We start from the raw sequence: 15,849 nt of genomic DNA on the forward strand, positions 1-15,849 counted from the left end.
AAACAGTCCCTGTCCTAACAGAGCTCATGGTCTAGTCAGAGAACATTTCTCCTTTCCAACTACCACTCTAGGTATAACTGTTTTCATTTCTGCCTCCTGCTAATCCCTCATTATATCACAGTCCCCGGGGCAAATGATAGTAAAATAGAGCTTAGAAAAAACAAATACAACTTTATGAGTATCATCAGTCTCATTTGTTAGAGGAGGAAACTAAGAGTCATAGGGATTAAAAGATTTCCCAAGAGCACACGGCTTACAAATAATGACAACAGAAATTTCTACTAAGATCTTATTTTCTTTCTACTATAGTCTATCTGTTGAAGTCTGGATACTTTTATATATTAATTGAAAGACTACTTTGGAATCAGAAAAGTTTGGTTCAAAATCCTGCTTTACTCAAGGCAAGCGATTTTATCTAAAAGTCAGTCTTCTCTGTAAAAACTGGAACAATAGTTAAAAGATTATTATAAGGAGTAAAAGAAATCAGTACGTGAGGGTAAGTGATTTACCCAAGGTAACACTGATAGAAAAAAGAGCCAAGATTTGAACCTAAGTAAGTTTAACTCTTCAAAGTCCTTAACCCTTTCCCTACGCCAAGCTGAAAAACACAAAATCACTGTGTAGTGCAGAGGACTAAGAAATATAAGCAGGATGAGCCTAGTGATCTGAGAAATTATAAAAGAAATACATAGAAATTATATGCTAAACTCAGTGACAGGTTTTTTTTTTTCAAGAAAAGTCACACAATACTCTTAGAAAGTTGTAAACAGCATGAGGCTCTTCAATGAGTAGCTTTGGTTATATGTCGTAAAAAAAGCATCTACAGTATAGAGAAAAAAGATTGCTACCTTAGTCTTGGCTATTACACGTAGCTTAGTAAAATAATTTATAAAGTATATTGTTTGAAAGAAGATGATGGATAAGAATGTAACACGCAATCTGTTTATTTTTTTAAGACTTAAGTGAGAAATCTGAATGGTGGAATCCACCCCAAGGTGGCATTCTCTCTTGCATTTGTACTACTGTTGTTCTCAGGTATCGGTACTTCTCAAACTTTCCCACCAAACTGTATAGGAGAGTAAACATATATCTCCTACAGTGACTCAAAACAAAACAAAACAAAACAAAAACAGTTCTCCGAAGTTGCATGTCTAGCTTTAAACTTTATGCAAATTCTGCATTCTATTATATAATTTATCATTGTGATAGCAACTGTTTTATAATTAGGAGGAAAAACCTCCAAATATTTCCTACCTACCTCAGTGGTAAAGGAAAGAGAGCAACAGCATCAAGTCTTCCAATTTCAGAAAACTGATCTGAATTAAAATACCATTGACCAAATTGATTCAGCCTCCAGAGCTTTACTGTCTTGGTTTCATAGCATTTTGAGAACTCCAATTTATATAGATATGCAGCTACACTGGCCAATTAGCTGCTGGTAAAGAGGTAGTAGTTCACTACAACAATTTCAGGAAACTGTTAAGGAAAACTTAATTACATTTTCTTATTACCTGAATGATCAAGTTACTTGTATCATCTGACTAAAAGCATTTCATTTTTATATTCAATATGAAACCCTTTCTTCAAGCAAAGAAAGATAACATGACTTTAATTTTGTCACAATGCTGCAACTTTTTATCATAAAAAGCACTAAGGTTTTTGTTGCTGAGATGTAATTCACACAACATAAAGTTTACCCTCTTAAAGCATACAGTTCAGTGGTTTTCATATGTACAACCATCACCATTATCCCATTTTAGAATATTTTCATCACTCTCAGCTCTTGAAAACCACTAATATACTTTCTGTCTCTATATATTTGCCTATTCTGGACATTTTGTATAAATGGAATCAAACAATATGTGGCCTTTTGGCTTTTCATTTCTCAAAATGTTTCAAGGTTCATCCACGTTGTAGCCTGTATCAGTACTTCATTCTTCTCTATGACTGAATAATATTCCATGATGTGGTTATACATTTGTTTATTCTATTCATCAGATGATGGACCTTTGGGTTGTTTCTACTTTCTAGCTATTATGAATAATGCTGTAATGAACATCTGTGTGCAAGTTTTTGTGTGGACATACAGTTTTTTTTTGAGTAGATACCTGGGAGTGGAATCACAGGGTACCTCTAGATTTAACTTTTCAAAGTATTGCCAGTTTTTAAAGCAAGCATATCATTTTACATTACCCACAGCAATGTATGAGAGTTCAATTTCTCCACATCCTTGCCAACACTTGTTGTTGTCCAACATCATTGATAAGTGGTTCAAGTCCCCACAATCAACTCACTTCATCTAACTCTCAAGTTTCATTTTCACTGTAATTATCTTGTTGTGCATTAAATAAAAATATTCATAATTTAACTAAACATTCAGACTTAAAAAAACATCAGTTAAATAAATCAACTTTATAAGCCATTTTTTTAATTAGATAAATATTTGTTTAATCCAAGTTTCCCTCCCCCTCTATTACATTCTACCATAACACCCTTTATACTCTATTACAATAATTAACTTTTTTTTTTTTTTTTTGGTATTTGTCTGTCCCTGCCAGTAGAAAATAAAAGCCACGAGAGTAAGGACTTTATCTGTTTTCTCCATTGTAGCACCAATGAACAATAGTGCCAAGCAGAGTAGATGCTCAATAAATATTTGCATAAAACATTACATAAAACACATGAATAAGTAAGTGTATAGTTCTGTATAGTTTGAGTTCTCTCCTCTTCTGAACCCTCCTGAAGCACGGATGTCATCTGCCATTTGGTATTTTCTAGAAGCTGACTTTTTTTATACAATTAGCAAATATTCAAGTCTCGGGTATTTTAAAAATAATAATTTAAAAATTCACTGGTTTTCAGGTTACAAACGTATAAAAAACAACAAACAAGCATGTGGAACTCATCAAAGTTGCCAAGAAACCACACTAACTGATTGGGTTCAGTAAAGCAGTAATACAGGCCAGTGACATTATCATGATCTGTTTTCACAGAAGTAGGAAACCCTCCTTGTTGCCTGTAATAATAAAATTGTATTTACCAATAACCTGAAAGTATCAAATTTTCCATATAGTTTCAGAACAGAAAAATGTTCTGATAGCTTTTATGACAAATAAAATATTATCACTCCAACCCCTCCCCAACCACCAATTTGACCATTACAGAAAGCAGAATTCTGACTAATTTGCTTGCAAAGGCACATAACAAAACACTTCTCTGTAAAATCTTTATAAAACTGATGCTCCAAGAAAGTGTGCCATAATTATCCTGCGGTTCCTGTATTCTTCCTAGTATTCTACCACACACCCTCAGGAGATATTTACTTGATATGAGAAGTATGGAAATATGTGACTATTGGTTCCTTCAATAAGAAAGAATTCTCATTTAAAAATTTTCTAAGGAGATTTTCCTGTTTCAAAAAGTAAATCTTTTTAAATGGCCACTACTATCTGGGCCCTTCTAATTCACACTGAGGTCTAATTCATTACTATGAGTAATCTGCAAAAATAACTAAAGAAAGGCAAAAACTATGCTTTCACAGTCCCTTGGAAGATGGGTAATAATGATCACACCAGGAAAACTGAACCCAGCAGCCAAAATATTAACCTTAACACTGCTTAACCAGGCAGCCTCCCTTTTGTTCTAATGCCTATTTTCAAGAACTCTATGAAACCAATATCTCTTTTCAAAGCAGGAAGTAAAAATAGGAACATTAAACTACACTCTAAGAGATCTAAACTGAACCCAGCTCACCCATAAAATCCACTGTTCCATTTTGGTTGCTTTCATCAATATATTGGTCAGTAGACTGAAAACTTATGTTAGGATTCAGGCATGTTACATGGTAGTGTCCTAGGTGGGTAAAAATGGGGCAAGGGGGCTTTCCCCTCAGATATATGTTATTATAATAATATTCACATATTAATAGTCAAAGGAAGTAAGAACATGCTTACTCATAGCAGCTTTTCCAAAAAAATTGCTCAGCACATTCCCTTTCCCTGGTGCCTTGTTGCCTGCTGAAGATGCCTAAAAGTGTAGAAAAGAAAACACACATAATTTTTTTTCCTAGGGTTAAGGTTGCTCTTCGAGTAGCAGTCTCAAAAAATCTCAATAACAGAGCATACTGTTCTGATGGTACAGTATTTATATCATTGTGCCAAATGTGTAGGCATTAGATATAAGAACAAATCCAGACTAGACAGTATCTGATGTTAATCTCCAAAGCTTAGTTTCTCACAGTTCTTATAAAATTATTATCCATGAATGTGTCTAAACTTTCCTTGAGTATATTTAAATCTACTTATTTTGACAGAATTAAAATAGATCAGAGGCAGTATGGTACACAATGGGGAAAAACCTCCAAAACATTACATTTGTAATCATCAGACGTGAATTTGAATGCTGGTTCCACCACTTAATAGCTTAATGCTTGGTGAGAAGCATTATCAAAAGAAAAAGGACTATTTCAGATGACAATATCAAGAATTAAAGGATTCAAAATAAAGTATAAAAATTAAAACTAAATGTGAGAACCTTATGTAAGTAAACTACCATTAGAACTATTAATGCTTTTCTAGTTACACATTCTGAGCTATAAAGGCATATCTTTAACAAAGACTTATATTTGTTACCTCTTTAGTCTCTATTTTGGTTTCTTTGTTAGTATCTTGGGTTTTAGAGGCAGCTTTAGAGGTAAACATTCCCATAATTCCTTTAGGCTGTTGGGGAATCTGTTTGGAGTTAGGTGGGCCATGACCATTGGTGGTCAATGCATTACTGGATTGCGTCTCACTTGATATCTGAAGATTTGACTGCTCAAACTTTTCAGAAGATGAAGATTCGGCAAGAGCTCTAGGGACTGCAGCTGCACACTGTATGGCACTAAACCTGTGGGCAGAAATGTTACATTAATGTCAATATCAAACCTTATTTTCAAACCTTATTGCTTCTTCAACATAATACTTTCTAAGCCTAATATAAAATGAGAAATTTTTATAACTAGAACAGATTTTAGAAATTATTTTGTGCAAAACTCATTTCGATAAACAAGTCTTGGAGAGAAGTGAGTAAGTTCTATCTAGTTAGTAATAGAACTAGGATTGGAATAAAAACTAGGCTATGAAATCTGTAATACCATATTGAATATTGTTTTTCTGGGGAAAAAAAAAAAAGCATCCTAACTCAAAAACAGTAAGAATATACCAAATGGCAATAAAAGATTAGTAATTTTATGGGAAACCAAATGGTTATTTAGTTTGCACCTATAACCTGTGGTCTTTTATAGTTGTTTGTTAGTAGTTTCTAATAATACCAATTAAAAGCACCAGAAAAGTATGCCCAAAACCAAGTGAAGAAATTTGGAACAGTTTGCCTGAATAGTAAAGGAAACATTTATCTCTTCTTCTCTAGTCATTGTAGATTGCCTGTTTCACACAAATGCATAACGTAATGTTCCACATTGTGAGTGGATAACTGATCCAGTCTTCTCAAATGGCTGTACTTGAAGCAAAGTTCCCCAACTTTTCCTAACAAAGGACGTGCTATTTCCCCCAGTCTTTTGCTTACTGGGGATAAGTGAGAGCTCCCTGAAAGTAGGGAAATGTATTATTCATCATTTGTATTTCAGGTACACAGCATAAAACCTGGCATATAAAAGTGTCAGGAAATATATATTGAAAGAATGATTAAGTCACTGAAAATGAGGCGTCTGGCTTCTCTCCTCTCTTCAGTGTCTCACCTTAAGTTGGGGTGGGAGAAGATGGAGATTAAGAAACTCTGTGGTGAAAGCAATTATCTTAGCAATCAATCAGGCACAGCTTCATAATCAGCTGCTAGAATAACTGGCCTAAGAAAAAAATCCCTGACAAAACATTTAATTTCAAAAGTAACTTTAGACTCAACAGCCTAAAGCTAAAATGTACAGCTTCAACAATCTTCCATTGATTTATTGTGGTCCACATTAGAAAACCCTACATTAACACAAATATTTCGTACATCAGAATTAAGAACAGAAGGAAATCATTTCCTTTCATCAACCATTCTTCCTCTCTGGCTTTGCAGTGCTTCCACGTACAAGAAAAAGAGCATGTTTTATTTCATTGTCAACATCTAAAGTTGGCCCCAAAACAACTCTTTCTCCATTTGGTCTACATTCCACACCTCAGGGTCAGGACCAGGAATTGGCAATGAGGAAGAGACCAAGTTAGGCTGGGAACATGTCCGAAGAGAGAAGAATCTGCTCAGTCCTAAAATTTTAACTTTCTTCCTGTCACAGCATTTCTTAAAACACATGAAACAATGAGTCAGATCTCAGTTGGCCCATAATTCTCAGTACTAAATACAAACTTCTTTATTGGAGATAAATTCTTCACATTTTTAACTTTAAGTATTTAAGTAAAGTTTCATTAAAGTGCTTCCTATTACCACATTTCTGCTTGCCATGTTTATTTTAGAGGTCCCTGTGTAAATTTCACTTTGAACTTTTGAGCCACTTTTATACTTGTTTGCTTATGTGCTAGATACAACAGAGAAACTGATTTTTAGAGCTTGACGTGTCATGATTAGATTTTAAAAGACATTTTTGATAATTTAGATAAACATATCAGGTATTGTTTCCTGCAATCCTTCCCTAAAAGATACAAGACTTATAAATGACTACCCTTTAGTTGTATAATTATATTTATTTAATAAATATTTGTATGCCTATTATACTCAAGGTTTTGAGCTAAAGAAAAAAGAACTAATGTCTATCAGTTCAGTCAACAATTATTTACTGAATGCTTACCATTTGCCAGACACCATTTTGGGTATGCAGTGGTTAATAAAAGAGACATGATCTTTATTCTCATAGAACTTACAGAAACTACATTTGGTAAGTCTCTATTTCTCCTCAACAACGTGGTTCTATCAGTTGTCTCATCTCCCCAAGTATCTTCAACGATTTCCTCTTTCATGGTTCTTTCCTATCAAGTTCAAGGCACTCTCAACTTTAAAAATATATATGCCATATAGCTACCTCCCTCCTTTTTCTCCATTTTACAGTCATTTCCTGGAAAGAGTTGTCTATATTTACTCAGCTGACCAGAATCATTCTACTGAAAATGCTCTTAGCAAGGCCATCACTAAATCCAATAGACACTTTTCAGTTCCTTTTTTACTTAGCTTCTCAACAAGGTTTGATATTATCAACTAGTCTCTCCTTCTTGAGATTCATTCCTTAGCTTTTAGAACTCCATATACTCTTCTAATTTTCCTCTTATCTGTAGTTGCTCCCTCTCAGGCCCCCTTTAAAAAATGACTACTACTTAAATAGTGCTTACTATGTGCCAAGCACTATTCTAAGCACTTTTCGTGCATTAATTCATTTAATGCCTTACAACCCTGTGAGACTGCTCCTACTATCTTCATTTTACTGATGAGGAAATTGAAGAACAGAGGTTAATTTGCCTAAAGTTACACAGCTAATACTTATGCCTAGAGTTTTACTTTCTGCCCTTCCATTCTATACACAATCTCTACATAACTATATCTACTCAATTAATTATCTATTTTCTCTGATTCCGAATCTCTATCTTCATTCCAGATGATCAGAGTATTAAGCAGGCCCTGGGCCACATTCACTCTGATTTGTCTTCACAGCCAGTCATCTTTCTAAAATGCAATTCTGATCATTTCACGCATCTGCTTAAAAATCTTCAGTCAGTCTCTACAGCCTTGGAACAGTTTAAACTCCTTATCCTAGCAGACAATGCACAGAATCTGACTCCTATTTCAGTCTTGTATCTCAGTATTTACCACCTCATTCCAAATTCCAGCCATATAAAACTATTGTGGTTCCACACAAGCGCCATGTTTTCTCTCAGCTCTGTCCTACTCTCCCACTTCTCCTTTGACTGTTTACTTCTACTGGGTCTTCAATCTTAGACATCTTACATGTCGTTCCCATCAGGAATCCTCCTCTGTCTTACCCCCTCACTCCACCCCACCCCAAAATGAGAGATGAGTGCCCCTCTAACATCTTCCCACACTATTACTCCTATTATAACACTGTCACACTGTACTGTAATTGCCTCCTATAGGACATCAGGTCCACAAGCAGGCACTGGGCCATATTCACTATAGAGTGTGGCATGTTGTAGGTACTCATCAGATCTTTGTTGAATGAATTCAAATTATCTTGCTTAATATCTGTCAAAGTAGTAGGTGCTCGATGTATGTCTGGGGAACTGATCTAACTCCACAAAGTAGGTATTATGTCCAATTTAAAGATAAAGACACCAAATCTCAAAGAGTTTAAGTAGTTTGCCCAAAGCCATGGGGTATTACGCAGCAAAGCCATGACTTAAGCCCATGACCATCACATCCCAAAACTCATACGCATGATAGTCTATCATCACCCTATGCTGTGAAAGATACAAGAGATGAACAAGATCTGATCCTAGCTGTGGAAGATCAACTGCTTTGGGATAGAAGCTAGAGGGATATCAAATTAGGAAGTTTTCTGAAAGACAACATTTGAGCTGGTTCTTAAAGGATGGACAGAATTTAGACAAGCAGAGACTGGGGTAAGGGAGTAATAAAGGGGCACAGCAAACATTTCTGGTGGCAGTGACAGGATAAATACATGAGAAAAAGATTTATGGGGAGTCCACTGGGGTTTTCAATATGGGTTGTGGCTGCTATTTTTCACCTTATGATGTACTAATAAAACCAGGCATGTGTCTTACTGCAAGATAAATGGGGTTTTACTAGACTTGGCATTCACTCTTAAGAGGCAGCCACTGTATAAACATCTTACAAAATCAATTCGTAAAGAAGCCCACAAGGAACATTAAGGAGCTCACTTGCTGCAGTTCTGCAAGTTGCTTTTAAGGATGTCATAGTCGGTATTGAACAGAGGCCCACTGTCCTTTAGCATGGCTTTCTGGATGCTGTACACATGGACACTGGCAGTCACAGCTAGCTTGGACTTCACTGCTACAAGTCAACAGGAAAAGCAGTCTGTTAATACACAAACTTCATAGCATGAGGGGACTTTAACAAGAAACCCTTCTGCATTAAAACCATTTGCAATCTGTGGTGGTCCAAAAAGCTCTAAAAGGCCAAAGAGCCACATATACAATATAATATCAATTCTTCTGTCTCCAATGGGAACATTATGACAAGGTAGGTGGCGGTGAGTCAGTTCTAAGTACAGTACCTGTGAGAGTATCACTCATCCAGTGGACACTCAGTAAATAATAATGAATGATTCATGATGACTGATTTTTTTTCAGCCAGGAAAAGAATCTTACACTCTAGCATATAATTGAGGAATAAGTAATTTTTATCTGAGAAGACTCACTTCTATAATTCAACTTTAGAGAAAGCAACTCTATAACAAAATACTACTAATCAGGTAAGTCGCAGAGGAAAAACACAAAAGAACATCACGAGAACAAATTTTAGGTTCCATGAAGGAAAAGAACTGTGCCTAACTTGTTCAAAGTTTCTAGTGCCCAACACAGAGCTTGACACAGAGTAAATACTCACTATGTATCACCGAATGAATGAATCTTGTTTTGCGTATCTATGTGAGAATTCAGAAGGAAAAACTGTGGATATCTTAATTTGTAAGAAAACGACTCCACTGGCAAGAGTCTTTATAATAAAGTACAAAAGTACAGGTTTTGTCTTGAGACATGGGGCTAAGATCATGTGGACTCAAACTGTTACACAATTCCTTTGAGGTATTTAAAAAATAAAAGTCTTGAAACAGGTGGAAAATTTTAACTTAGACATTACATTGTCTTTCTGACTTTAGAAAAGCATTAATTTTCTTCCTAAAAAAAATTGTTATGGAACACAACACAATATTTAGAGACTATTGTCTTTTTACAGTTGATGAGGTGCTCCATACAGTATTCACAATAGTTTTTTGTATGTCAGTCACGAGTTTTGAAATCCTGTGATAAAAGTACTTTATAAATGTCAGCAGCTACGACCTTAAAAATGGGAAGTTAGGCAGATGTAGTATTATATTTTAACGTGTTTCAGGAGCTACTAAAAAAGGAATATACAGCTCTTCAGTTAAATAGCTAAATATATTGTATGCAGATGTTAGGGGCAGATTTTTCTACTATACCTATACCAATGGCATAAGAGGAAAAACTTGTTAAACCGCTAAAGCACTTACCTTCCAATTTATCTTCTCTCACTACTGCAACCTTGTGGCACTGCAAGGGAATAACACTTTATTAATGTTTAAAGCAGCACAACTTGCGTTTTTCAAAGTTTGCTTGCCAATAATTCAGTTGTACTTGGATATGAAGTTAGGAACATTAAGTACCTCTGAAAATATATGTTACAGTTTAATAGTCACACTCATTTTTAATTTGCTTACATTAACACTTCTTAATGAGGTTAAGGAAAGGGATAGAGTATAGATATCAATATAAAAACAAACAAACACAGCATCTCAAATTAGTGTGAGATCAAATATATGGTAGCTGAAGGAAACTGGATTCTGGGTGGCAATCACACAAGAGAATATATAGATGTCAAGTTATAATGTACATCTGAAAATTATATAATTGTATTAACCAATGTTACCCCAATAAACTTAAAAAAATCAGTGTGAGGAAAAAAGGACTTTTTAGTAGGTAACATAATGAGAATTACCATATAATCATATAGAACCAGATTAAAAAAGTGGATCTGTCTCTCACACCACCCACTGAATAAATTTTAAATGGATCTGAAATCTAAGTGTAAAGAAATCATATACGCACTAGAAGAAATTATGGGTGAATTCTTTTATAAATTGATACAATCTGAGAATAAGGAAGTTTCCTAATTATAATTCAAAATCCAGAAATAACTTAAATAATCCATAAAAGCTGACAATTAACTTTTGGATGGCAAAAAAATAATAAAATAAAAACTTTAAGCAAAGTACAAAGACAAATGATAAAGTGGAAAAAATATCTGCAAGTTATATTACAAAAGGTTAATATATAGCTTCTAAACTAGAAAAAACAAAGACTAGCAATCCTTTAGAAAAATGAGCAAGATGTATGAAAAGACAGTTCACAGAAAGAAATGCAAGTAACCGTGAAACATATAGCATGTGCTGTGTGGAAATGGGTACCCATACACATTGTTGGTGGGGATGAAAAATGGAGAGGTATTTGGCAATACTCAACAAAGTACATATACACCCTACTTCTAGGAACCTTAAAACACATTGGCAAAAATATACAAAACACATATGCACTGAGCTATTCACTATAGCACTATTTGTAAGCCAAAGACTGTAACTCAAACAACTATCAATAAAGGACTGCTGAATAAACTAAGGTATAGCTATTAACACAGGATCACGCGGCTGCAAAAAGGAATGTGGAATATTTTTTTAACTACTATGGAGTGATGCTCAGGTTCTCTTAAGTGAAAAAAGCAAAGTGCAAAACAGGGTATAATGTACAAAAACTTATCTAAGAAAGGAGGTTAATATGAATATATATTTGCTTAAATTAAAAATATATATGACAACAAAAACAATGAAAGAACACAAAATCAATAAAAAGAGTTACTTGTAAGGGAAAAGAGGAACCTAAAAATTCAGAGGGAAAAAAACTGAATTTAACTAGATTCTAAATTGGTGGCTTAACCACAGAGAGGAATTATTTCAAGTGATTCTAAAACACAGGCTGACTGTACATCTCTAGTAGACTCTGTCCTACAGACAAAAAGAACTGCAAAGAAGTCTTAAACTATTGTCGGTAATCATATTGTTACTAAACATATTGGTTTCGCTTTTCTAAAGCTCATTTGGCTAAAGCAAATACATATTTATGTTAATGTAGGAACCACCAAAATTTACAACATCAGAGAAAAGAGCAATATAAAATCAAAGAGCTTTTTAAAAAATATAACAGTAAATTTGAATCGGGAATATGAGTATGTTTTCATAATGTTTTCTCTTAAAAAAAATAAAACAGGCATTCTTAAAAAAGTCATATTCTGCAAAACTACACAATACAAATTACAGAGCTTATGAGAAAAAGAGCATTGTGAACTAACCGCTCAAACCTATGCAACTCCGTAATAAGAGCTGTAAAAATAACTGGTATCCTCAGGAGAAAATTTGGACAGCCTCGACAGTTCAGTGTGGCTATATGCAGTCTCAGGGGATATTGAAAATGCATAAAAACTCAGTAGAAATGCCAGCTTGCTGGTGCTAAAATAACACACACCAGAGTACAGCTCTAATTCAGTGTGTTCCTGTTAAAAGGAGGACACAGGAAGGAGTAAGTGAGAGGGTAAGCCCCCCTGAGCTTTTTTGCAATAAAAGGAAAAACATCGCTAGTTGATGAAAGTTCTTTACAGAAAAATTCCAGCCAGTACATGCAAGAAATGACAGAAGTTGAACATTACCATTCTGTAACTCCTTATGAATTAATGATCCAGGCAATAATAAAAATCGATCTCAGCTAAAATCATTAGATGAAAAGCTACTGAGGAACTTCATAAAGGATGGATCAGGCTGACAACCACTAACACAAAAAGAGAATCAATGAAATGTTCCCTTGAAATTTTCAAGTAATTCTTTGGAAGACTCTCTGGGACAAGATTAGAAGGAGGCTTTTCTTTCTACATGTCGTTAAACATTTTTTACAATAATCACAGTCACTGGAAAAATAAAAAGTATTTATAAATCCATACAAAGCCTATAACTTATCTTTTTTCTTCCTAGAAACACTTAAAACTTAAAGAACAAATTAAAAGGAACAAGAACAAAACCTGAAATTATACTTAATAATCTGCCCTTTCATAGGAGGGCTCTCTTTAAGAAAAAAAGCATAAGTAAACATCCACACTTGGTCAATCGATCTACAGGGTTCCACAGAGCTGCCTTGCGAGGTTGTAAGGAGTGAGTACAGGGCTCCAAAATCCTCACAACAACTTTGACAACAGCAATCCCACTCCTAATATATTTTTTATGTTAGGATTCTAATTAAGATTTCATTTGAAAGCATTCTGCTGCTTAAAAAAAGATGGGCAGAATTTAAACACCCTCTTAAATTTAAAAATAAAAGGTCTTTACAAGCGAGCCACAATAAGGAAGTTTTTAACTGATATGAGTTACACATCATTTTGAAAAAATGGTCTCCAAAAAAATGCACCAAGGAACACAATCTGAATGTACTTTCAGGGGTTACTCCAAGAATCTCCTGAAACCTGAAAATATCCAAGGATCCCAAATTAGGAGCCTCTGTCATATGGCATAGAACAAAAATCTACAACTTTATCTTAAAACATAAATTCTTAACCTTGGACCCTGCTCCAGATGACGTGTGAACGCTCAAAATTTTATCTACATGTCAACATATGAATTTTTCTTTCAGATTCTCAAAGCAATCAGTGACCAAAAGAAGAATAAAACCTACTGCTTTAAAGGAATACAATGATTCCCAGGTAAAGAATCAACTATAACTAGATTGAAGGCATCAACTATAAAGAGACAGATGGGAGCTAGTTAACCTTGGAAACAAAAGGAAAGGAGACATTCGGCTGCAGACTCTGACAGTATCTATTCAAGAGCAATACAGAGAGGATCCTGGTGCCAAGTTTATTCCTGAGAGTATATGAATCAGGTATGCTTAATTTTGTGTTTCAGATATATAATGACGTCTGATTCTACACCTGCAAATATCTTGATTATTACCTGGTATGCCAAATAGCTTACCAATGTGGAAAGAAATTGCTGGTCAGAGAATATAGAGCTCTGATCCCCCTAGCAATTTTATTTCCCCTCGTAAATTACTAAATTGCCATTCTGGTTTTAAACCTCACATGCTTGGGACTCTATTGCTATAAAACAAATCCAGTCAGTATTTTAATAAATCAGGCTTCTGAACTTGTAATTCTGAAGGAAAGTCAAAAGGGAAGAGGAACACAGATATTAGTGGCTCTCTGAGGAACCCTGATACTTGGGTTAAGTTCTGTAGGGCTGCAGGTGGTGGTGGGAGCAAAAGAACCTTCAGATAGGTTTGGGGAGGTGAGAACAGAGGAGGTATGCCTTAGTTTTGAGAGGAAGCCAGAGAGGAGGAATTATCAAAGTTCCCAAGAATGAGTCTGGTGCAGAAGAACCGATTATCTTAGCAGAGTGTCTGGTGCCCACCAAGTCATGAGAGTAGTAGAATGATCCCTTTGCCCCAAAAAGGGATATGGAAGTAGCTAAGAGAGTCAGCAGATCTGAGAAAGCTTTGTGGTCAGGATGATGAAAATATAACAGTGACCTGAGGTGAGTGGTGACCACATACCAGACTGGACTATAAAAAGATGCACCAGAATGAAGATATGCCCAACCTAATGCTTCTGCATTAGCTCAGGCCCCACCAACAGCCCCATCTTCCAGATGCTTAGACATAAGCCTACTAAAATGAATGCTCAAATTAAAATCAACTTCAAGTTAAAAAAATAATACTTTCTGAACACCTGTGTTACTTAACATTTGATCAGGATGGAAACCACCATTGTCCCTAATATACCTTCAAGAAGAAGAAAGAAGAATAACATAAGCAGTATCCTAATGTCTTGTTCCCTAAGAAAATTAAATAATGATACAGTCTCTGCCAAGATATTACCAAAACTTCTCAGAGTTTTAGGGTTAGTCTAAAAGTCCAAAACAACCATCTTCAGGTAGCTTTTTAAAACTTCCATAATACTAAACTTGTTCCCCCACCCTCACCCCATGTTATTTAAGTTTATAACTCAAACATATTTGAGCTTATTATAAGATTCTGCAAACTTACCGAATGTCCATTCTGAATGAGACTGCCAGACACTAAATAAGTGACATGCAATTGGGCTCCTGAATTTTCCTTTCGCTTCCTTTCGACATAATCATACAGCATCCTGTTCCAAACAAAGTGAACAAATCATTAGTTACCTCTTCAACTCTTCATTTGTGGCTTAAAAGTTAGATATATATTCAATCTGACAGTCTATCAAATTTTCTATAGAATTTTTGCTCTGTTTATGGACAGAGACTTAAAAGTTGGGATCAACTTATTGAATTGGCACAGTGACCCAGTAAGTAGCTGAAATAAAGAGATCTAGTTAACAGGCCAAGAGGAACTGAACTTGCAACAAAACAGTGACAATGACATATAATGAACAGAACACTCAACCAAGAATAAGTTCCATCACTATCTCGCTATGTGATCCTGGATAAGCTAATTAATTTTTCTAGGCTTCGTAATATCCTAAGGTATAAAATGGGAGGGTAGTACTAGCCAGTGATTCTCTTCCCTTGGGATTCATGTGGCCATCTATAACCCTCCACAACCAAAATTGTAAGTAAAATGTATGTGCTTTTTAGGGACAGTTCAGGGTTTTCAAGTTTCTCAAAAGGGTTCATTACTCCACTGAGATGAAAAAAAGCAGAAGTACATGTTAGGGGCAGAAAACAGGAGTTAGCTTTTGGGGCATGTTAAGTCTGAGATACCTATTAGTCATTAAGTGATGTTGAAAACGTAGTTGGATATATTCTTGTCTGAAGTATTATTTCTTGTTCAAAAATTTTGAGTAACTCTCCATCCCCTAAGGATCAATTCCAACTCTCAAGCAATGATAGGTAAGGCCCTTCTTGTTCTGGCCCCTGTATCTCTCATCATTCTCCCACAGTCACATTATTTTCAGCCTTATGAAACATTCTGCAGTTCCCCTTATATGTCTCCTTTGTCTACAATGTTCTCAGACCTCATCCACCTAATTCTTCTTCAAGACAGGAGCTCAGTTATCACCTATGTGAAGCCTTCCTAATACCACAGATCTGCAGGGCACCCCCGCCTTTCAAGCTCT

General features: G+C 35.2%; 1 protein-coding gene across 1 annotated transcript in view; it reads right to left on the bottom strand.

Moving 5' to 3' along the window:
* POLD3 (DNA polymerase delta 3, accessory subunit) overlaps positions 1-15,849 on the bottom strand; it is a 37,361-nt gene that overhangs the window by 14,812 nt on the left and 6,700 nt on the right. The window contains exons 3-7 of the mRNA XM_011377363.2: positions 14,799-14,901; positions 10,175-10,214; positions 8,844-8,976; positions 4,632-4,887; positions 3,954-4,026 (exon numbers count right to left, since the gene is read on the bottom strand). Of these exons, the coding sequence (XP_011375665.1) occupies positions 3,954-4,026; positions 4,632-4,887; positions 8,844-8,976; positions 10,175-10,214; positions 14,799-14,901 (605 nt within the window). The remainder of the gene's footprint in view (positions 1-3,953; positions 4,027-4,631; positions 4,888-8,843; positions 8,977-10,174; positions 10,215-14,798; positions 14,902-15,849) is intronic.

This window comes from Pteropus vampyrus, unplaced genomic scaffold, assembly GCF_000151845.1.
Source record: "Pteropus vampyrus isolate Shadow unplaced genomic scaffold, Pvam_2.0 Scaffold311, whole genome shotgun sequence".
Classification (NCBI taxonomy): domain Eukaryota; kingdom Metazoa; phylum Chordata; class Mammalia; order Chiroptera; family Pteropodidae; genus Pteropus; species Pteropus vampyrus.